Source organism: Misgurnus anguillicaudatus, chromosome 10 (genome assembly GCF_027580225.2).
Source record: "Misgurnus anguillicaudatus chromosome 10, ASM2758022v2, whole genome shotgun sequence".
Taxonomy (NCBI): Eukaryota; Metazoa; Chordata; class Actinopteri; order Cypriniformes; family Cobitidae; genus Misgurnus; species Misgurnus anguillicaudatus.
Genome location: NC_073346.2, coordinates 25,460,645 through 25,484,997, shown reverse-complemented (window position 1 = coordinate 25,484,997; position 24,353 = coordinate 25,460,645). Strand labels below are relative to the sequence as shown.

General features: G+C 37.0%; 2 protein-coding genes across 5 annotated transcripts in view; one reads left to right on the top strand and one right to left on the bottom strand.

The window, feature by feature from the left end:
* lmna (lamin A) overlaps window positions 1-19,347 on the top strand; it is a 34,445-nt gene extending 15,098 nt beyond the window's left edge. For both annotated transcript variants that reach the window (XM_055210294.2, XM_055210293.2), the window contains 11 exons: window positions 10,178-10,334; window positions 11,265-11,390; window positions 12,387-12,557; window positions 12,750-12,875; window positions 12,963-13,183; window positions 13,286-13,571; window positions 13,738-13,845; window positions 13,929-14,048; window positions 16,385-16,444; window positions 16,714-16,929; window positions 17,361-19,347. In XM_055210294.2, coding sequence (XP_055066269.1) covers window positions 10,178-10,334; window positions 11,265-11,390; window positions 12,387-12,557; window positions 12,750-12,875; window positions 12,963-13,183; window positions 13,286-13,571; window positions 13,738-13,845; window positions 13,929-14,048; window positions 16,385-16,444; window positions 16,714-16,929; window positions 17,361-17,396 — 1,627 coding nt within the window. In that variant the 3' untranslated portion in view covers window positions 17,397-19,347. The remainder of the gene's footprint in view (window positions 1-10,177; window positions 10,335-11,264; window positions 11,391-12,386; window positions 12,558-12,749; window positions 12,876-12,962; window positions 13,184-13,285; window positions 13,572-13,737; window positions 13,846-13,928; window positions 14,049-16,384; window positions 16,445-16,713; window positions 16,930-17,360) is intronic.
* Window positions 19,102-24,353, bottom strand: part of pear1 (platelet endothelial aggregation receptor 1) — a 55,042-nt gene continuing 49,790 nt past the window's right edge. For all 3 annotated transcript variants that reach the window (XM_055210290.2, XM_055210289.2, XM_055210292.2), the window contains 5 exons: window positions 23,563-23,672; window positions 23,216-23,342; window positions 23,062-23,124; window positions 21,592-21,792; window positions 19,102-21,450 (listed from right to left, as the gene is read on the bottom strand). In XM_055210290.2, coding sequence (XP_055066265.2) covers window positions 21,308-21,450; window positions 21,592-21,792; window positions 23,062-23,124; window positions 23,216-23,342; window positions 23,563-23,672 — 644 coding nt within the window. In that variant the 3' untranslated portion in view covers window positions 19,102-21,307. The remainder of the gene's footprint in view (window positions 21,451-21,591; window positions 21,793-23,061; window positions 23,125-23,215; window positions 23,343-23,562; window positions 23,673-24,353) is intronic.

Genomic DNA, 24,353 nt, shown 5'->3' with positions numbered 1-24,353 from the left:
ATTTAGTTTCATGTTAGTTTTCCATCTCTTATTTTAAAGATGTTTTTTGTAGACTTTGTTCATCATCCTTCTAGTCTTTTGTGTTACTCTGCCAAAATTGTCTCCTGGGGCCCATTTCAGTAAGGAGGTTCAACCAATTCGGAGTTAAAACTTGAACTCTGAATTGACTTACTTTGAGATGGGAAACTTTTGAGTTTTCAGTTACAGAACAGCTGAGATCGGTTTAATCGACTCTAAGTAGCCTGACTCCGAGTTAAGAGTATGCACAGCCACTAGGGATGCACCGATACTGGTATCGGGTATCGGCCTCGATACCACATTTTCTAAAGTACTCATACTCGTTAAAAGTCCTCCGATACCGGGGATCGATACAACGGTCTGAGAAATGTCTATGTTTGAGGGGCGTGTAAGGGGTTAATGCCTCTTTTGTTGTCCAAAGAGGCAGAGTTTACAACAAACTGGAAAACATGTCCCTTGTTCTTTGTTAAATTATATGACTAAACCTGTTACCTGTAAATTTAAATCATGTTTTTTTTATTAAGTACTCGGTATCGGCAAGTACTGAAATGCAAGTACTCGTATTCCAAAAAAAGTGGTATCGGTGCATCCATAACAGCCACTATGAAAAGCTTTTATGAATGGAGCTCCAATATTTTGATTCACCATGCAACAGCATGTGAAATAGAGGTCCGGATACTTTTTACAAGAAAACCTGGAAGTGCTGCTGCAAGTGTACAGCAACTCCGAGCATATATTCACAAAAAAGAGTTGTTGTGGGAGATTGCTGCTTGAGTCGTAAATGCGTACATTTAATTTTTTATCACTGTTAACTATCAGAGGTTAATAAACTATATATTCATTTTCATGCAGATGAAATCTAATGGACAAAAAGAACATAACCGCAGCTAAAAATAAAATTAGGCATAAGTCTTTGGCATAAAAGGCTACGGACTTCACAAATGTTTGACATTAATAAAATCGAAATACGCCAAGCCGGTATTCGAACTCAGATAGCCGAAAGTATATTGACGCTTCTCAAAGTGCACAGCACTACCCACTAGACCAGTGGTTCCCAAACTTTTTCAGCGTGCGGACCCCCTTGTGTACGGTGCATTCCTTCGCGGCCCCCCAAAGAAAATTTGTGACAAAACTGTTCTAAAACTCAACATTTTAATAAAAAGAAAACATTAAATTATGCAAAAAATTAGTGCTTTTGGTTAGTAGCCTTATTTTTTTTGTTTTAATTATACAGAATTCATGATAAATTAATGTATTTCATAAAATGTCATAAAACTGGGGCCCCCCTGGCACCATCTCGCGGCCCCCAGTTTGAAAACCACTGCACTAGACCAGCTGCTCTGATTAGTGAATTTATAACAAGCCACAAGGATGTGTATTGATATATCTAAAATGTCTGCAAAGAAAAATGATACAGCTCAAATAAATGCACATGGATATGACAAAAATTCACTCGGGTTCTCAAAGTTCTCTCCCGACATAAACGTAAAGTCCTACAAATGAATGCCATGTCATCATCTACAGGATCCTCTATGAAATTATGACATCACTTAGACAGTCTCTGCACCCAAGTATCAAATTAGCTTTACCAGTCATTTCAATTTAGTTTTAAATTTTTGTGTACTAAATATATAAAATATAGTATGTTAAAATGACTTTTTAACACAGCTTAACTTAAAGTCAGCTACACAGAAATAAAGGCAAAAAAGTTGTCACTGGGACAGTACCCTTTCAAAAAGGTACACCTTTGTACCCAAAGAGTGCCCAGAGAGTGTGGGATTTTTTTTATCCCATATTAGGACCTTTTTTAAAGGGTACTGTCCCAGTGACAGCGTTGTACCTTTATTTTTGACAGTGTAAAAAATGTTTACAGTGTATGTAATAAAAATGTACACAATGAATCAATGTACTGAATAAACTAACAAGGTCTTTAAACACTGCTACTGCTAAACGGGGTAGGAGACTGCAAGAAACTCTGGAGTTTACAGAATAAAACCTGCTCCTGAGCATAAGTTCACAGAGTAAGTTACCCTGGAAACATATACTTTGAGTATAGAGGGTATGCAACAACGTCACTTTTCTACGTGACCATGCCGGAGCTCACCCTGTTGAGTGGCAAAACATTCAACAAAATGGCTGGTTTTCATAACGGCTGCTGCTAAAACGCCAGTAAAACTGACTATTATCAGCTTGAAATTGGTTGGCCTTAAAAGTGACCCTTACAACTTGCCAAACAACCAGTAGTCTGTGGACATTGGCATTTGGCCAGACATTACTTTTCCTGACATATATGTTTGTCTTGCCTAACACTATTAAACCATCCCACCTTTGTAGCACACAAGGCTCATCATAATGGATGTTTTTTAATGAAGGCTCACTGACAAAACTTTGCAATTACACAGAATAAGAGTATTCATTGGTGTATTTTTATATGATTTTTTTTAATTATACATACCTGACATACTGATTTACTTCTCCTTTGAGTGTTTTTTTGCAGTCTGAAAAAAAGAATTTTTTTGGCTCCAAATTTTTGTTGAATCTGTTACCACAGTTGATCACACAACTACTTTTCGCATTTCAGATGCGTTTTCCACGTTATGCGAATGCCACTTGGGGGCGTAACCGCAGTCACTTTCGCCGAAGGTGGCGTCACGTGCATAACCTTTATAAGTTACCCTTTCCTTTTGAAACAGTCTTGACTTACCCAGCCCATACCTCCCAATCTGAAACGGAAAACTCGGTTTTCCTCACTTCAGGGTTAACATTCAGGGCCCCAGGTTTTGTTACCCTTGACTGTCATGTGTATAAATTCCCCAGTTTTTTCTTTGTTCTTGGTCGGGTATTGTTTGTATGTTGTTGTTTCCAGTGGTTTTCACGTCCATGCCAATGGATTGTTTATTTGTTGAATTATTGAACTACTTGTTTGCAATTAGATTTTTTTATTAAGTCCTTCATGTTTAGTTGCATGTATAATATAATGTCATTAATATTTTTATATTCATAAAAATATAAAAAAAGATTAATATTAAACATTAATCTTTTTTATGCAACTGTAATTGCTTTGCAAATGCATGTCAGTATTAAAAAGTCAGCAAAAATACAGATATTTGTTATGTTACAGTATAATTTCCCTTAAAGCTGCTCCTGCTTTTTTTGAATAGCCTTCAGTTCACATCATAGCCATGGCCCATGAGCATGATTTGGTATTTGCTATTGCTAGTCAGAACAAAAGTTAGTGAGGGAAAGGGACATTAGTGACCATAATGAGGGCAGTGTGAGTCATAAAAATGTTTGGTATTAATTTTTAGAAGAGAGAAGCTGTAGATTTGCACATATCTGCTAAAAGTAAATTTGTCAACATTTAGGAGTACACTGACTAACATATATAGATGACTAGATTAAAGATAAGATTAATATCTGTATAGATATTATCAACATTATAGGTATTGCATAATCTTTCTCATCTTGATAGCTGTTAAACACTATTAAGGATTTATGTCCTTAAGAGATTTTACATTTTTTGAACCCATACACTGTTCCAAATTTAGTTCTGTCGTGGTCTACTTGGAGCTCTTTTCAACTTGTCGAGTGAATTATAGGACCCTGTTACCATTTTTTTCCTCTTGACCATATGGTTTCCCCTTCTGTATGTTTCATTTGGTTTCCATGGAGACGTATTTGGGTTATTGGTGAGAGTGAGTCAGAGTCGTCTCAACAGTTACTTAGAGTTATTTTTTGACCGGTGAGTGAATGGGGAAGCCCTATATGAGATGTTTCTGTTTTAAGATCATCACACATGTGTTGCACCCATGCAGGCACGGTGGAAAATAGAAGTGTAGGTCACGTTTACGTCAAAAGCTGTGAATGGGTGTATTTTAAGATTGTAAGGCTGAATGAAGAAGGGGAGTTGCTTGGTGATATGATTGCAAATTGTTTTAATTCAACATAGAAACGAGTTAAAAAAAGAAGAGGAAATTAATACGCGTTAATAATTGAATTGTATAGCAGTCAATTTTGAATAGCACTTCTCATGTTATTGTTTCCCTTTGCGGTTCACCTCGTTTTTGTACAGCAAGTCGCTTTGGATAAAAATGTAAATGTAAACAAGTCCTTTTTCCAGTCCTTTATTAGACTAATAATGCGCTGTGTCCTATAGTATGGTTGAACTATTTAGTTTCTTTATTGTTATACAAAGCTTTTAATAAATGCTTGCAGTCATTTTCTTTCTTAAAACCTTCCAGCTGTTGCAGGTAACAGCTGTCTGTTTCAGGCTGTTACATGGTACTGTTTGCTACAAGCATCTGGTTGCCGTATTCACAGTAAATACAGGATGAGAAAGACAATGACCAAAATTCAGAGAATGTGCACTTAAACAAGACTTTGTTTATTTAGGTGATTGTTTTGTTGACATCGTTGGCTATATTCGTGAGCAGTGTTAGGGAAAGTTACTTTTAAAAGTAATGCATTACAATATAGAGTTACTTCCCCAAAAAGTAACTACACTGAAAAAAATGATTCATTGAATTTAATCAATTTTTTTAAGGTAAGTGGTTGCAATCAATTTATTTAAGCTACATTTAAACAAAAAAGATTAGTAAAGTAAAATGAAGTATAAAACTTTTGTTTAAATGTAGCTTAAATAAATTGATTGCAACCACTTACCTTAAAAAAATTGATTAAATTCAATGAATCATTTTTTTCAGTGTAATTGCATTACTTAGTTACCTAATTTTCATGGAACGTAATCCTTATGTTACTTTTGCGTTACTTTTTCTTACTTGGCTGAGGCTTGATCTCTTTCAGGCCTTGCAGGTGTTTTTATGACTGAGACGTTCTGCATTCAGAAATTGCATATTTTCATCGCAAAAATGTCGAGCCTGCCATCTCCGTTTCTGTCTCAAACGGTTCCTGCTCAGGAGCGTGCATAGACTGCGTTATTCTACATGAATAGGTTCAGACTAATTCAGTACATTATTTTTTTGTAAATAAAATTAATTAAACTGAAAAGTAAATTGCATTACTTTTGCAAAAAAGTAACTCTCATATTAATGTGTACATTTATAAAGTAATGCGTTACTTTACTCGTTACTTCAGAAAAGTAATATTATTACTTAATGCACGTTACTTGTAATGTGTTACCCCAACACTGTTCATGAGAGCCACTGTTTTATTCAAGGTTAAGAGATAAATGGGCTTTTAAGTGTGGTTTTGGAATCATAAGTGCATTATAATGAATGGCTATGAGTTTTACTAACAGTATCCACTGGAAAATGTGCATTTGGCAGTGTTTTAACTACACACACAGTAAGTGGTTTGGGGAAACCCAATTCTCTGTCTTTTTTTAGTGGTCTTTTCCCTCAAAGATGTCCATATTTTCACCTTTAGTCATGAGGCCCACTCACTTTGCCATAGTAACAATACAGCAAACATTAAGAGGGCTTTTTCGCGGTTTCATTTTCGTCACACAAGAAAACAAAGATAGTTGTGATTTGCAGAGGAGCTGGAGGCTGAGTAGATACATTCCTCTCTCGCTTGCCCTTTTTTCTCTCTTTACCCAGTTTTCATTGTGCCTAAAATGTTTCCAATGGTTTTACGATGCCAAGCCAAACCCATTTTTCCTTTTCTCACACACGCATACAATCCAACACACAAAGTGCACACTTACTGGAACTGATGCTTATACCGAAGAGTCCCTGTGTGCCAAATGCTGTAATTTTAAAAACTATATACCATATAATACAGTTTTTCCAGTTGTTCCCATGATTTAAAGCTTAGCCAAATAATCTTACGCTGACCAATCGCAGTTTAAACTTTGACCAGGCTTGGGCAGACAACAAGTTCTGTCAACAACATAGAGAACCGGCACAGAGGGGACATTAAAACATGTTGTCCTATTGTGTAGTTTTAAGAGCCTCTGGTTCGTTTGACTTCCTGTGAACAGATCCTTGAGATGCTGGAAACTAAACAAATAGAAAAAGTGAAACGCTGATAAATATAACAAGATAAAATAGAAAAAGCGAAATGCTGATAAATATAACAAGATAATAGAAACCAAATAAGGGAATGAACTGCTGATGTGAATTTAACTGTAAACACTGACTCATTGGTTAAACAAAGTATCCTTTTAAAATTTCGACCTCAGGGTACTGTTAATCTATTAATGTGTCCTCCAAAGGAACACTACTGCAGAACAAGTATTTCAAAGATCTGCCAGGTATTGTGTTATAAAGTATAAAATTAAACAAGGATGCATTTAGTGCTGACAGGAATGGGCTTGGTTTCTATTTGCTAAAGAGAAGTGTGCAGTGTTTCAGTGGACTGTGAGCTTGTTGTGTTACTGCTTGTGTGTTGTCTAACTTCAGCGGCACAAGCTCAAGTCTATATGTGTCCATTAAAACAACTATAATGATGTGATTTGGGCAGAATTTTCCACATAAATGCAGTGCTCTGTTGATGCGAGGTATATAAGCTAGGCCTACAGATTGATTTGTGGTGCATTTTTTTTAAGACTTTGATTTTTTAAGAGAATTTCATGGAAAAATGAAAGCATTATACAAGGTGGCGATTTGTGTGAGTTCATAAAAATCGTCCAAAAACATTTGATCAGGAAAATGCAAGAATAAAGCTGCAACCCTTAAACCCAGTTGCACTGTGGCAAAAGCAGATTGTACCAAAGTTTTTCTAAGGATGTTGCATCACTGCGCCTGTGCGCCACCATATTTGCAACGCCTTCAGGTTTTGCTGGGGCACAAAGGATTTCATTCTTTAATGGTTGATGATTGGCTCTTTTTACTTGAAGGCGGGACTAGAGCGGCCATACTGACCATTGCGATCTCCCCCATTCATATCAAAACCAGTGACACATCTTGTTAATATTAAATATCTTTAAATATCTTAAACTGTTGCACTTACATTTTTAAGTTTACTCAACTTGAATTTACAATTCATTTCAACTTTCTTGACTAGTGAGGAGCTATAAATTGTACATATTTACACAATACAAAGTTGAATTAGCTTAAGTTATTTCAACTTTATTTTTATAATTTACAGCAACTCCTCATTAATTAATTAATTAATTGTTATTTCAAGTTGATTAAACTTAAAGGATTAATCAATTTTCTTAAAAAAATCCTGATAATGTACACACCACCATATCATCCAAAATGTTGATGTATGTCTTTGTCCAGTCGAGAAGAAATTATGTTTTTTGAGGAAAACATTCCAGGATTTTTCTCATTTTAATGGACTTTAATGGACCCCAACACTTAACAATAAACTGACACAAAGACATTAATTAGTATCATTCCACATACAACAACGTCAGAACGGAGATAGACGAGAAGTTGTGGTTTAAAGTGCATTTTGTTTATTTTTCTTGTCAAAATGACAATCGTTTCGCTAGATAAGAACCTTATGCCTCGTTTGGGATCATTTAGAGTCTTTTAAAACTTAAAAAAAAATTGTTAAGTGTTGGGTCCATTAAAATTAGAAAAATCCTGAAATGTTTTCCTCAAAAAACATAATTTCTTCTCGACTGAACAAAGAAAGACATCAACATTTTGGATGACAAGGTGGTGAGTAAATTATCTGGATTTTTTTTAAGAAAATGGACTATTCCTTTAAAAATGTAACTGTACGTTCATACCGCTGCCGACTTGAGCTTCCAAAGTTACCGTAAGTCATTCATTTACAATGGAAGCTGGCTTCTCTCAGCTGCAAGGAGCGTCAAATCCATCGCCGTTTTGAGCGACCAGAGCGTCAATCAGAAAGTTGAAAGAAGCTCAACTTTATGGTAATGAGCTATGACGCGGTTCAGTGGCAAGCAGCGCAAAACGCCAGCAACCAATTGGAATATAGCCTAGACGTTCTTCGCTGGCTGACTTGAGAGTGGCCAAAGTGTCAGCAAGCTTCCCTGTACTGTTGACAAGCGTCCTTGACCGGGCGGCCTGAGCTTTTTTGGAAGCTCAAGTCGGCAGCAGTGTGAACGTATAGTAAGTGCAACAAGGAATTTTTACAGTGCTCGAATAACGTCTCACGGATTCATAAGAATTAGCTTGCAACCTCTTAAAATATTTAAGAATTGCAATTAGTTTGTTGAAACCATATTTAAATATCATAAGGCATTTTTGAACTGCCGTTGATGAAACTAAAACTTCCATAACCAGTTCTTCAGAAGTGTTTTTGTTTTTAAGCAAACAGTTTCTTCCCTGTAAAAAATTTCAGGAATAGTTTAAGCAGATACTAGCTTAATAGGAATGTCTTTATCTTTCTTATCCCCAGTTATTGTAAATGTTTGCTGGTGGAACACATTAAGTTTGGCTGACTGATAATATATTTAATCGCATGAAATGGATGATGCAGCATCTATACTGCTAGGTGTCAGTAACAGCCTTGTGAAACTTTTATTGAACATAATGTGACTGAAAAGAAAAGAATGATTCCTAACAGACCCTGTGTTGTTTTGAATGGGAAGTTGATTGAATTCCCTCCCTCAGGAAGCACTCACACACCAAATCTCAGTCTAAAGGTCCTGTTCTTTCTGTGTTTTTGAAGCTTTGATTGTGTTAACAGTGCACAATATAACGTGTTCATTATTTTTCACACAATTTACTTATCTCTATAGTGCTGTTTTCACTTTCCTCAAAATGGGCTGATGTCTTCCTTGTTCAATGAAGTCCCTCCTTCAGAAATACGTATCGAGTTCTGATTGTGTAGTTTGTTAAGTGTGTTGTGATTGGACAGCAGGTTAGCTTGCCATTAGCTTATCTGGCGACTGACGTATTCCTGTGGGCAGAGTTTAGTCAAAAATCTGTTCTAGTGACATCATTAAAGCAGGAAATATAGTGCTGTAGTCCAAACCGGCCGTTCGCTGTAGGGTTTGAAAAGCGAATTCTGTTAAAGAAAATATATCGCCTGGCAGTGAACTTTATGCTATTATAGCAACATCACACACTAACTAGGGTTTAAAAAATGGGATCAGAAAGAACGTGACCTTTAACATACAGAGACAACTTAAATTTAGCCATTTATATTGTAGATTTATTTTCCCCAAAATTAAACACTTTAGCTCTGTGGGTTTTATTGAAGAACCAGCCCAAGATATCAATGATTGCTCAACCAGTGATGTGAAATTGGAGCTAGATTATTTTAGTTTTTTATCAACAGCAGACATCTACAATCCAATCCAATCCAATCAATTTTGTTTCTATATACACTGAAACACAAGTATACAATCGTCTCGAAGTAGAAAAGTGTGTGTGTGTGTTTGTGTGTGGGTGGGTGGTGTGTGTCAAGCATGACAGTTGAAATAGTTTTATGCCCTGTTTGGTCGTTAATCACGTCAATAATAGTGAGCTTCAACTATTTTACCAGCCTTTTGAAATGTGATCTGAGCAAAGAGGAGTCCTTTAAACTCTACAGTGATTTGGAAAGAACACATACTGTGTATACATTGTACTGCATGTCTGGGTGGTACATTTGAAGCCGAATGAGATGTATACAGAGGATTAGAAACTAAGACACCTACAATTTATGGGGCTTTGTGCCATTTTTGATAATAAGAGTTTGGCAGACTTGAACCTTCATTCAGTACAATCAGCCAGTCATTTTTCTTTCACTGATTTGTTTACCAAGATGTTCAGCTGGTTTGTGTTATATAAGGGTTTTGTGTGGTTCTTATTATGTTTTGGAGCTGAACAACCCCGAGTCCTGCACATGTGGTTTAAATTCACTGTTGGAGGTTGGAGTTTTTTTTAAAGAGCGGTTTATTGGGGTTAGTGTTTATAGATTTTAAAGGGTCCTGGGTTTTGGTACAAAATGAGCCTGGGAAATTTGGGCAGGCTGACGTTAATATGCATTTGATTGATTATTGCATTTTACCATTTATGCATAGATGGTTTTATCTAAAGTCACTCACAGTTCATTCAAGATATACCCGTACATATTTTAACACTATGGGTTTTCTGGGAATCAAATTTTGAGCTACATGAACACTTTTACAAGCTTTGCCTTGGTACTTTAGATGTTAAAGGTTTTTGCAATGCAATCATTTAGCCAAAAATGGTTCTTCTACGACCTCGAGAAGCAAATTTACCTTGTACTTCCTTGTGTCTGGGTGAAAAAATGCTCTAACTCTATCTCTTTATGTTTGTAACTGTAGGAACGGTAAAAAAGAGGCGGCTCTTGAAACGGCTTTGGCCAGGCTGAAAGATCTGGAAGCTCTGCTGAACTCCAAGGATGCTGCCCTCTCCACTGCTCTTGGAGAGAAAAGATCCCTGGAGGTGGAAGTCAGAGATCTGAAAGCCCAACTGGCCAAGGTGATGACTTTTTATAAAACTTCAGATTCATGGGTAGTGTAGTGGTTACAAATTCAGTGTTTGCTAAGAACCAATACGATCTGGTTGTCAGTTTATACCTGTTGAGGTCCACACTGGAACAGGAATTTTTTGGGTCCTTGAAAGTTTGTTAATCTGGGAAAAATAATTCAAGGCCCTGGGAAGTTGTTGGAAATATACATACATAGATACAGGCCATTGAAAGTGCTTGAATCTATTTTATGCAAGAAGTTTTCTGGAAAAAAATCCACATTATTCCCTGTGTAGGATAATATCATAAAATTTCTAGCTTTTTAAGCACATGTGCTAAACTGTTCGCTTTAAATGCTTATATCTTCTGTATGCGAATGTTGATTCATACCAAAATGCTTTTTTGCATAGTTGTGTTTGACAAATGAAAACGTCTTGGGTTACGTATGTAACTGTTGTTCCGTGAGAAGGGAACGAGACGCTGCGTCTCCCTTGCCATACTTCCTGCATCCCTGTAACGCCATCTTTGGCAATTTTTCAGATAGCGATATACTTCCTGGCTCTCGCATCACCCTGTTTTTGTCGTTAAGCCTCACCATTGATTGAATTTGATATACACATTCAGACGCACTTACGCTTGGAGGCGTCCCCAAAGTGTCACTGCAGTGACGCAGCACGAGTTCCCTTGAAAGGGAACTGTAACAATGTATCTTGAACTTGATGTTCAATGTATCTCTCACTTGAAATGTGTCCCCACATTTACTCCTTGAATTGAGGGTATTGGATCTGGAAAGTCCTTAAAAGGTCCTTGAATTTGAAGTTAACTAAGGTGTGGGAACCCTGAATATTAATAAATATAATAAATAATATAAAGACGAGTGTTATTTAGGTTGTTTAAGTGTGTGTTGAACTTTAATAAATGAATGTATATGTATGTTACAGCTGGAGGGAAGTCTAAATGATGCTAAGAAGCAACTACAGGATGAAATGCTGAGGCGTGTGGATGCTGAGAACCGAATCCAAACCTTGAAAGAGGAACTGGAATTCCAGAAGAACATTTATAAAGAGGTCTCGCACACCTACAAATGTTTACACTGCTTCATGCACATTTTTGCACGGTGTATTAAAGGGATAGTTCACCCAAAAACGAAGATTCGATCATTTACTCAATCTCATGTTGTTATAGACCTGTATACATTTCTTTGTTCTGATGAACATGAAGGAGGATATTTTGAAAAATGTTTGTGACCAAAATGATCAGGAGCCTCACTGCCTTTTTTACTATGTAAGTCAATTGGGCTCATGATCGGTTTGGTTAAAAAAATTCTTCAAAATATCTTCCTTTGTGATTATCACAACAAAGAAATTAATACAGATTTGTAACAACATGTAAGTGAGTAACTGATGACTGAATTTTCATTTTTGGGTGAACCATCCCTTTAAGTATGCTTACATGAATAGTAGCCCATATATCAGTGTACTGTATTTTCCGGACTATAAGCCGCACCGGAGTATAAGCCGCATCATTCAAAAATGCGTCATTAAGACGAAATAAAATATATAAGTCGCAGTGGACTATACGTCGCGTTTATTTAGAAAATTATTTCACAAAATCCAAGCCGAAGAACAGACATTTAATCTGGAAAGGCAAGTTATTAAACTAAACAATAGCAGACAGAACAGCAGCCTGGATAGATGTCTGTACGTTAAAGTAATATTATCAGTTATTTAAACGATAAACCATAGCATACAGAACTTACCTGGAATGTTGAATAGTCTAAATTAACCGAACAAGCCAACTAGCGTGAAGTTCGCACACTCATCATACCGCATCACTGAATGCACTGAAATACATAAATACAGGAGCAGCATATAGTGGACTCTTGCGACTGCAGACAGTAATGTTGTCTCTTGCCTCATAAATGTCCAAATTAATTCATACTGACTTACAAGGCACACCTGACTGTAAGATGTACCACCAGCCAAGATATGAAAAAAAACCACGGATTATAGTCAGAAAAATACGGTAGACCTAATGTAAACCACCCTGATGTTTTTATACAGGAGATCCGTGAGTCTAAACGCAGGCATGAGTCGCGTATGGTGGAAATCGACGGCGGCTCTCCACAGGAGTTTGAGAGTAAACTGGCCGAGGCTTTGACTGAACTCCGCATCCAGCACGAAGAGCAGCTTCGTATCTACAAAGAGGAGATCGAGAAAACCTACAACGCTAAGGTAACACAACCATCAATGTAAGAGCCGATGAATGTGCTGGATTAACTTCCGCTGCTTTATGATCTCCCCGAGGCACCTTGGATTAACCTGTCCGCCCTTTATACATAATTGCGGAGTGATCTAGTTCCAGGAGCATTTGTCAGAGATTTAGGATATACAATACTTCAATGTCATGCTGTTTTATGTTTGCAGCTTGAGAATGCTCGCCAGTCCGCGGACAGGAACAGTCATTTGGTGGGTGCCGCCCATGAGGAACTGCAGCAAAGCCGTGTGAGGCTGGAGAGCATGACCTCTCAGCTCACTCAACTGCAGAAACAGGTACACACACGTCCGTGCATTTCAAATGTTTATTGCAGTGCTTAAAGGCCAGCGTTGCTTAGAAATTCCTCTTCCTGTAATTGTTAGTTGGCCGCCCGTGATGCGAAGATCCGCGAGCTGGAGGAGGGTCTGTCCAGAGAGAGGGAGATCTTGCGCCGTCGCCTGGATGACAAGGAGAAAGAGATGGCTGAAATGAGACAACGCATGCAGCAACAGCTGGACGAGTACCAGGAACTCCTGGACATCAAACTTGCACTTGACATGGAGATCAGTGCCTACCGGAAGCTTCTGGAGGGCGAGGAGGAGAGGTAAGAGAAGTCCATGCTCACCTGCTCCTAAAATATTGTACATTACATGTACTGTTGATCCTGACAACACAAATATTTCTGTCTCGTGTGGTTTTTGTTAAGGCTGCGTCTCTCTCCGAGTCCTCCTCCTACACGCAGTGTAACTGTGTCCCGCACCTCTGGTTCTGGTACTCACGCACGTGTGGTACAGAGCAGCACCACTCGCACCGCATCCGGCAGTGCGAAGAAACGGCGACTGAACGATAACGACAGCGATGCCTCCAGCGTGGTCGGCGGAACCGTCACACGTACACGCGTCTCCCAGCAGGCCTCCGCCAGTGGCCGCGTGACTGTGGATGAAGTGGACATGGAGGGAAAATACGTCCGCCTTAGTAACAAATCTGACCAGGTGAGAAAAGAAAACCTTTGCAGTGTTAATGCAGTGCTTTATCATTGCATATCTCGTTGCATATCTTGAATGCAAATGTGTAAGTGTAAATGATCAATAAAATTAAATAATTTAAAGAATGAAGTTTTTAATTGTTATTAATTGTATCTCTTTTTGTTTTACCCAGGATCAAAATTTGGGACACTGGCAGGTGAAGAGGCAGATTGGTTCTGGTAGTCCCATTGTCTACAAGTTCCCACCCAAATTTACCCTGAAGGCGGGCCAGACTGTCACAGTGCGTATGAATTTTTATCTGTAACATTTGTCTTTAATTGTATAAATTCCTGCGATAACTTAAGTGTCCCAACCTGTTATCAGATTTGGGCCGCAGGAGCTGGTGCATCCCACAACCCCCCATCTGACCTGGTGTGGAAGACCCAGAACTCGTGGGGCAGTGGAGATCTGTTTCAGACCACTCTGATCAGTGCCAGTGGAGAGGTGAGATCATGTTAAATGTATTTCTGGGTCAGTTAGTTTCTGCAATCAAGATTTTTGAAGTCTCAGTTTAAGAATAACTAAAGACTATAGATATTGAAAAGATGTCACAGTACTGTTACAATGAATGGGGAATAATGCAAAGCTCAATATGGCCAATCCCGCCTTTTAATGAAAAGTGCCAACCATCCCGCCTTTTAATAAAAAGTGCCAATCATTAATCAATAAACACTGATGATTCTCTAGGAGAGGGGCTGTGTACAAAGTGTTGTGAAGTAGTTGACCGTCTTTGCCCATGTGGAGTAGCTGAAATGACCTGGAGCCTGCCCAAAGTTTTTTTTTTAGCATAATTTAAGATTAAAGGATTAGTCCGTTTTCTTAAAAAAAAATCCAGATAATTTACTCACCACCATGCCATCCAATATGTTGATGTCTTTCTTTGTTCAGTCGAGAAGAAATTATGTTTTTTGAGGAAAACATTCCAGGATTTTTCTCATTTTAATGGACCCCAACACTTAACAGTTTTAATGCAGTTTAAAATTTTAATTCCAAAGGATTCTAAACAATCCCAAATGAGGCATCTTGTCTAGGGAAACTATTGTCATTTTTGGCAAGAAAAATAAAAAATATGCACTTTTAAACCACAACTTCTCTTCTATCTCCGGTCCTGTGACGTGCCAGCGTGACCTCACGTAATTGCTAATACGCACAATTGCGGACCATTTTAAACAATAAACTAACACAAAGACATTAATTATTTTCATTCCACATAGAACAACGTCGGAACGATACTCTTTCTTCAAACTTGTAAACACTGGGGCGTAGTTTCGATACGTCATCCGTGACCTCTTGACGTGATGAAGTATTGCGTGAGGTAGAGCAGGTGCGTCACGGGACCGGAGATAGACGAGAAGTTGTGCATAAAAGTGCATATTTTTATTGTTCTTGCCAAAAATGACAATCGTTTTGCTAGATAAGACCCTTATGCCTCCTTTGAGATCGTTTAGAGTCCTTTGAAACATTAATTTTAAACTGCATTAAAACTGTTAAGTGTTGGGGTCCAATAAAGTCCATTAAAATGAGAAAAATCCTGGAATGTTTTCCTCAAAAAACATAATTTCTTCTCGACTGAACAAAGAAGACATCAACATTTTGGATGACATGGTGGTGAGTAAATTATCTGGATTTTTTTTTAAGAAAATGGACTAATCCTTTAAAGGGATAGTTTACCCAAAAATACAAATTCTGTCATCGTTTACTTACTGTCATGATCAGAGACCCCATTAACTTCCATAGTATTCTTTTTTCCTACTATGGAAGCCAATAGGGCCTCGAATCGGCTTGGTTTCAAACAGTCCTCAAAATATCAGAGCAAAGACATTTATACAGGTTTGTAACAACATGAGAGTGAGTAAATGATGACTGGATTTTTTTTTATTTTTGGGTGAACTATCCCTTTAAGAACCATAATTTATGGTACTGTCAACCTACTTTAATTGTAGGTTGGAAATAGTTTGTCTGATTGTGACCTTTTTAAAAGATATAAGTCTTCCTTCATTCAAGTAGATTTAATAGGAGGTCTAAAACTTTGTTAAAGGGACTTAGAGTAGTGGGTTTAAATGAAAACCCCACAGTTACTATGTTCTTACCTCAAATTAGACAAATTAATACATACTTATCTTTTCTTAATGCGTGCACCTAATCTTTGTACAACGCGTTGTGAATGTGTTAGCATTTAGCCTAGCCCCATTCATACCTTGGGATCCAAACAGAGATGAGTTTGGAAGCCACCAGACACTTCCATGTTTTCGCTATTTGGGGACACTTACACGAGTTAGGTCGAAGTGCTGCAAACTAAGTGCTCTTCCGCCAGACAATATAGTTCTCATTTTTTATCTGCTTAACAAATCGGCACGTTTTATTTTGTGCCACCATACTTACTCGTGTAACTACTCATGTAACAGTCTTTAAATAGAGAAAACATGGAAGTGTTTGACGGTTTCTAAATTCATCCCTGTTTGGATCCTAAGGAATGAATGGGGCTAGGCTAAATGCTAACACATTCACGACATGCTGTACAAAGATAAAATGAACGCATTGAAAAAAAGATAGGGATGTATTACTTTGTATAAGTTGAGATAAGAACATAGTAAAATATTGAAAAACTGTCTTTTCCTATAACACAGCCCTAAATGCCCGGTCAGACACTTCCTAAACGGGTGGTGCCTGGACAAAAAAAACTGCTGTGGACCACACCTTATGCTTTAGTCAAAGGTCTGGCTTTATAAGATTAAGGCAAAAGTGACTCATTTGCTCCCTCTTTATTTGCGTTTCTTCAGGAAATGGCTATGAGGAAGGTGACACGTACCCTTTTCCAGGATGATGAAGATGATGATATGGTATATTTGCATTTCATTGGTTCTAGTAAAATTCTAGATTTCTAGACGTTTAAGTGTCTGGTGTTACATAAGCACTGAACTCATAAACAACATCTTCTTTCTTTAACAAGCTTTGTAGTTTGTGTGTAAGGTTCGCATGTGAGTTTCTCCGCAATGAATCATAGTACTAAAATGAACAGAGAGCAAGCACTTTGTCTATATTAAGATCCACTACCATTCTGAGTCTTAAGTTGCTTTCCTTGTTCTTGACTCGCTGTCTTCCCCTGCAGGCCGCCCACAGCACATGCGGAGAAAGCGAGTATAACCTGCGCAGTCGCACGGTGGTCTGCGGCTCATGCGGACAGCCGTCGGATAAAAACACCAGTTGCATGACGACCAGCTCTGGAGTGTCGAGCGCGTCCCGCTCGTTCAGCAGCGGAGGAGGGCTGCCCGACAGCTTTGTGTCGCCCTCACACTTTATTGTGGGCAACGACAAACCCAGACAGGTTTGTGATGACTTATGAGTTACATGTGACATCAGCTGCATGATGTGTAGATTGAATCAACTAATCTGAAAAATGCATAAATCACTTTTTGCATAGAAAGGCAAATTAATCAAATGTAAAGACGTCACATTGTGTCAGATGAGTAGACATAACAAACACAACAATAAATGTAATTTTAATACACATTTTAAAATATTTTTTTATCTTTTCATACTTTAAATATCTTTTAATTTATATTTTAATATTGGAGTATAATCATATTATAATTTATGGAAAATCTCAGATTTATTTGGATTGAATTTCACGTTTTACTTAATTGTAAGTATGAAACTTTGTCTTGTGTAGATGTTTTTATTTTATTTTTTTGTAACATTAATTTTCTCTCTCTCTCTCTCTCTCTCTCTCTCTCTCTCTCTCTCTCTCTCTCTCAGGCTGGGCCCAAACTAGAGAGCTGCTCTATTATGTAGACAGCTGTGGACATCCCTCCATTAACAAGGCAGGAAGAATTTGTTCCTTGCTAATTCCTTATTGGATTATTGTTCTTCTTAAGACATGCTATTTTTTTGTACCTTTCTTATTTTATATTTCATAATCTGCGGGGTAGATTTTGGCTTTGGTATGGCTTCATAGTAACTTATATGCTGTAGCTGTATAATATTTTCTCCAATATACTCTAATAGATTTGCATGTTGGCAGTAGCTTCAGCATACTGTACTCAGGTAGAGAGGCGAACGGCGCATTTCACACTCGCTCCATAAACTCTACACGGGAATGCTGTCATAATGCAACACGCACAGTTAAAAAACCTTCTCCATTTGTTGTATCAAAACTCTAATGAAACTCTTACCGCAGGCTGGTTATCTGGTTCCACTTTACTTAATGACCATCCCAGACTGATGTGTAAAAGTTTGTTTTATGGTATTTTTGTGCTACCTCTTGCAGTTTTTATGCACACCTGCTAAAGGGAAACATACATGACAACGCCAAAGACGCACCGTTATCAATTATGTACGCCAGTAGCAAGTGCTCACAAATTTACAATAGAGCCGAATCTCAGTCAGAATCATGAGTTTTGTTATGGTGAGACTTTAGGTTATAAAACTTTATATTTAGATGGTCTGGATGCAAAGTGCTATAAAGTTGCACATTTAAATTGGTACTGTGTTTTTTTATTTTTAGGGGAAGTTGTTACAAACCCCTATTGGACTGCAAAATATGCTGTCTTAATAAGTAATAAGAGGTTTCTGAAAGACTTGAACTATAAAGCTGAAGTTGCCTGCATTTTAAACAAAAGCTGATTTTTGTTGTTGTAGGGTTAAATTGCAGAGGAAAGAAAATGATGTTGAAAGGAACTGTCGCAAGTTTACGAGTGATTCGTTTTTTGTTTGGGGCCCTAGAGGCAAAATAATTAAATATGCAAAATTTCCACCGTCATTCCCTGATTTAATGTTCCCTTATTTTTTTTCGGTGGTATTTGCTATGTTTTAAGTTTTGTTAAACATCAGATACGCATTTACACTAAATCATTTTTATTTGTAGTATATCTATGGGCTGCGTGTTGATATTCCCGTCACTCCTCTCTTACAGTAGATATTCCAGTTCCTCATCTGGACAGCTGTAATAAGAGTTATTTTTACCAGTGCATGTCAGAAACAGAGACATAAAGGGGTTTTGCACTGAGAATTAAGTTTAAAAGTGGTGCAGAAATTGAAGATTAATTGGTTATGAAAAGATCAGTAATGTATTGAACAGATATTCAGTGAAGCTATCGCAGCTCCCCAGACAGAGGACTGGATATTACTGGCACATTACAGTATATATATTACTTTATTGTATTGCATTGCAGAGCTTTGGATATTTAAAGGAAAATTTGGGATAGTATCATTCTATTTTTTCTACATATACTTAGGACTTGCGGTTTTGTATTTCTGCTTAAACAGCTATTGGTATTATTATATTATTGTAATAAGGCATGTCTTTGTTGTTTGTTATAAGAAATCTGTTTGTTGAAATCTTTAAATTTGACTAAATATCCTATGAAAAGAATTTGAATGTTTAATTAACACCAATGTGTTAATCATTTTCTGTTACGTTTTCATCATGAAACAAAGATTTAAATTATACAGTATAAGATCATGACACCAAAAGATGTTTTTGTTTTGTTTTTATTTGTTTTTCCTGTATTTTTAAAGTTTTTATTTTGTTATTGGCTAAAGTCATGAAGGTTTTGTCAAAAAAAAAAAGTTTGCTAAAGCCGACTGCAAGGCATGACATTTTTGTTGCTAGTGCTTTATGTCTTTAAATCTAATTTACTTGTGTGAAGATATCAGAATTGATGTAAAACTTTATTTCAAGAGCCTTGTTTCAAACTGTGCCTTAAAATGATTCATTTAAATAAAGCCATTCTGACTTTTTAAACTGCTTCCTAACATGCTGCTAACTTATTTCCATTCAAAATGTTTATTTTGATTGCAGTTTGCCTGCAGTCATGCTGCTAAAAAGCCCATAACATGACAATAATCATCTTATTATACTGTCGTTAAACAGATTGCAAGGATACATCCCTGTAGGCAATGTGGATGCTGCATTTGTTTTGCAAACGTGTGCTTTGTCTACAGGTGAATCTTTGCTTAAGGGTTTTCATGTTAACTAGCTAACTGTAAAAAGTTCTGGGGAAACTTGTTTTACTAAAGCGAAGAATGAATGAGCTTTAATGAGAAAACTGACTACAATGAAATTATTTGATGTGGGATTGTATGTAGGCCAAATTGGTGTCTATAGGCAAATGTGTGCTGAATTAGCAGAAAAAAAACGAGTATTAATTTTAAATTGAATTTGAATTTAGTCCCAGACTAAAATGCATGTTTAAGCTGCCTTAATTTAAAATCCTCTTGCATTGACATATCTTAAAGAGGCCATGGCATGAAAATCAGACTTTATCCATATTTAAGTGCTATAATTGGGTTCCCAGTGCTTCTATCAACATAGAAAATCTGAAAAAGATCAACCCAGTAACTTAGTTTTGGTAAACCATTCTCTGCAAGCACGTGAAAAAATATTAAAATTTGGCTCCCCCTGTGATGTCAGAAGGGGATAATACTGCCCCTTAATCTGCACTATCCAACCACGGCACTGTCATTTAGTGCAGAGAGAAAGAAAGAGCGATAAAAAATAATTGACAGCACAATTCAGTTTCAATTGCAACAAACCACCATCATTGTGATCAGTGTTTGCATTTTATCAGCTCATTTGCATTTTAAGGGACACACCCAAAATGATACATTTTCGCACACACCTACAAAGTGGCAAGTTTAACATTTTATAATAAATAATCTATATGGTATTTTGAGCTAAAACTTCACGTATGTACTCTGGGGACACCAAAGATTTATTTGACATCTTAAAAAATAATTGTGACATGCCCCTTTGCATGTATCAGTGCCATTGTTTAATTCTAGGATGCACAGCAATATTGCTATTTTGTAAGGTATGTTTGTAAAAACGACTTAAATGTCCTAATATAGCTAAGACCAGTCTCCGGAAAACTGTCCCTAAGTGTTTTAGTTAATACCTGATTGACAAGGATAATTCATATACATGTTGTGCATGAACACATTTTATTTACACTATATACAGATTTTATTGTTGAATTCAACTGACATTCAAAGCGATCTCTTATGTGCTTTCAAATTTACAATCTCATATGAAGCCTGTTCTTTAACTGTTAAAGTGTTTTTTGTCATTTACAACCCTGATTACCAGATTAAAAACCGATATGTAGCATTTAACCCATCAAAGCACAGATTCTTCCTATTTAAAATAATTTGCATAATCTTTCATTTGAACATACCTTGTATATCTTATGTGTATTTTACATATTTTTTTTTAAATATGGCCACTAAGTGACAGGCGATGAGCAACTATCTCCATAGAAACATGTGCAAAGATTAAGATCATAAAGGGTTTTGCCCACCAGTCAAGTACTAAAGTTGCCACTTGCCACGTGTGTTTCTGAGCAAAACACACAGAAATGGCAGCGTGATTTAAACAACACAGTATGTGTGACACAATATCCAGCAAATTGTCAAAAGCTGTATGTAAGTTCCTTCTTGTCTTTGTTTAAAAAAAAACATAAAATCACCCAGAAAATATTTACAGGTAGAAAAACACCTCTGTGCCGAGTTCATTTACTTTAAAAGAGGCATTCTGCGCTATTAACATTCAATGGCGTCCAATAGATGGCAGTGTTGTGCAGCTGTGCTGACAGTCTTTGCTCCCAACCATCAATGCATGGATTATCCACTTTTTGTAAACTGGCATTTTTTGGCAGTGAATTTTCAGAAGCAGCAAAGTTTGTAAACACTGAAGTGTAAGGAGATCAATGGGGCAGTCTCCGTGGTGATGGAGAGGGTGGTCTCCGCACAGGGGGCAGATCGTAATGCCCGGGAATGTGGCTGTTGATCGGCAGATCATAGTGATTCTGAGGCTCCTGTTCCGGAACGTTGCCAATAGAACAGTGCTCTGAAATAAAGGAAATAAATACTGAACCATGATACATGTGATGCATGACACCCCTAATCTATCATCTTTACTTATCTATGAATATTAAATATAATGTTTACTGAATGTGTAATTATCTTTTGGTAAATGCAGTAAAACTACCTCTGTAAACTGGAGAAGAGGAGGTCACAGCCGGTGATCTGATTTCAGTGTAGGATCGCTCGCGGGGCACCGCAGACTTCATCTCCATGTAGCTGCTCTCTGGTGGACACGGCGGCAGGCCGGGCAGATCTTTAATGGTGGCGTATGGGTTCTCACTGTTTAGTGAACTGCTGCTTACTGCCACGCATGAATCTTTCAGCTCTGCAACCACAAAAAACGGTATTAGATACAACTAAATAAGACAGCATATGAAGAATTTGCTTCCAAACGCGATAAACGCCATTTAAAAAAAATTAGTTGCCACCAAAATCAGTATTGCATCAGGTCAGTATTAAAAAGTACATTCGTAATTTTACACAAAATCTGATATCCGCCGTGTTATTCTGGCATCTTTTCTTCCTTTTTTCCCAAAACGCGATAAACGCCAGTCCTCCTTCTCTGCAGAATGCAATAAATCTTCTCAACAAATCACAGCGCACCATTCCACGCATTGTAAACAATAATGGCGGTGCTTTGAATACACAAGGAATCCTAGTTTTCCTCATCTACTTTGTACTTCAACAATCAAACAAAAACAAAATAATAATTTTGATGGCATTGATAAACCTGTGGTGGTTTCCAGTGGCGGGGAAGAAACGTAAGCCATCAAAATCGAATAATTTACGTGAGAGGTACTCGGGTGAAGGAAAAATGCCGGCTGTTGCTTGTTCTCACACGACAGCATCAAGCTTCTGTCATGATAACACATTGACCCCAGGCGATCTTATGAAAAACTTTACATTATTTTACTCAAAGGCAACGAAAATCGAGCAGGACCAAAACATTTTACAGCTGATCGCTGTCAAAAAAGTTCAGCGACGACGTCCCAAGGATGACAGCAGCAATGGCAGTGTTCTTATTATGACAAAGTAAGTGTTGATTAATGCCATTAATGTTTTTTTTATCAGTGTATACGACTAGTAAATTAAATGAATATAACATGGCAAAGATAAACGCACATTTATATACAATAGATTGCACATTCAATAGATTTATTGCATTTTGCGAGAAAAAAATATATTTTTATAATAAATATTTGAAAATGTAATTATGGATTTGAATTTTTTGTTATTATAACCTAAAGATGCTATGTGAAAGTTTGTAACAGAAAATAGTGGTTTTCATTCTTACCTAAATTAGTCAAAATGGATTTATTACGTTTTGGAACCAAACTCTTCATATGTGAAACTGTCTGTGAAATCCAGGCTAAAGTCTCATGATTTAATTTTGAAATTAGGAGTATCAAAGTTTGATTTCAATCATTGATTTCACATTCATTTCAATCTTTGGCATAAAGGATATCAAGATTATATTTTCACAGCATGTTCTTTGTATTATGTAGGATGATTTTATGTAGAAAAAAAATGACTTTAGCTGGGTTTTCACAGAGAGAGAGAGACAGATTTTCAATCGTATCAAAGCAACTTTCACCTTTGTTGTAGCGCTTCCCAATAGTTGCGCTATAGCTGTAACTCCGATCAATCCCAAAAGCCCCTGCAAAATGACCAAGACCATGTTTCAGCCACACAGTAAAGGACATTACAAAGAAATCAAGAGTTAATCAGATGAAATTTTGAGTCATTACCTGGATCTTTTGGAGGCTCCTGGTGTTTCCATCCTGGAGGAAGAGTTGCATTTGTGTCAGCTCCAAACAGACCTCTCCTTTCTCTCTCTCGATTTTTCAGACTGCAGAACAGCTGGTTGTTGGTGTTCTACCAAAGTATGAGAGACATGGCAAGATCTTTCTGTTTAACGGGGTGCTAAATCTACATACAGACACAGACATACTGTCTATTGGTGATAGGCAGTCAATTACTTTTTACTTTTCTTACGTGGAAAGAAAATATGACTTCCTAGAATAAGCACACTTAGAAATACTTCAGAAATAATAAAAGTAGTACGCTAGTCTGAAAATAACCAAGTATTACACACCTTGATGGCTCGGTCTTGGTTGTTAGGGATGTGGGGCAGTGGAGGTCTGCTCTGGGACAGCGTGTGGTAACTTGGGTTTGAGTAATAGTGATGGTAGCTGAGTGGTATATCTACAAAAATATCAAAATATAATATTAATGTCTGTGAAAGCCAAGATAAAGTCTCTGAAATCACTGATTTATGTCAATATTTACCTTACTTAGTCAATATTAAAGACATTAAGGTTATACAGTACTGTGCAAAAGTCTTAGGCCACCATGGCAAAATTAGATTTGTTGTTTTTGCAATGCTATCATATATAATTGTTTCTCAGTCTCTTTAATAGAATACATCCAGAAAATACAGGAAATGTGTATATAGTGTTAAAACAGTATAAAAATGTAAACTTATGTGTCAAGTTTTTAGGGTAAACTCCACTTCCACTTGAGCAGTAGCAGGAAACTGCAGGATCTCTTAAACCTAAATAAAATTAAATCCTAATTTATAATTTTAAAGAAATTAGTCTTTTTACTTCATTCTGCCCATAAGTGCTCAAGATGTGTTTAGTGCCAAGAGAGGTCACACTAAACACAGATGGTGCCTAAAGATGAAATTTTAATTTTTTATTTTTTTGTACATATTTCCTGTATCTTCTGTTTGTATCTTAATAAAATAGATTGAAAAATAGATATGGATGAACATTAAAACTTCTAAAACAACAAGTGTGCTGGTGGTGGCCTAAGAAGACTTTTGCACAGTACTGAATATCACATAATGTTCTTTACATTATGTACGATCATTTTATGCAGAAA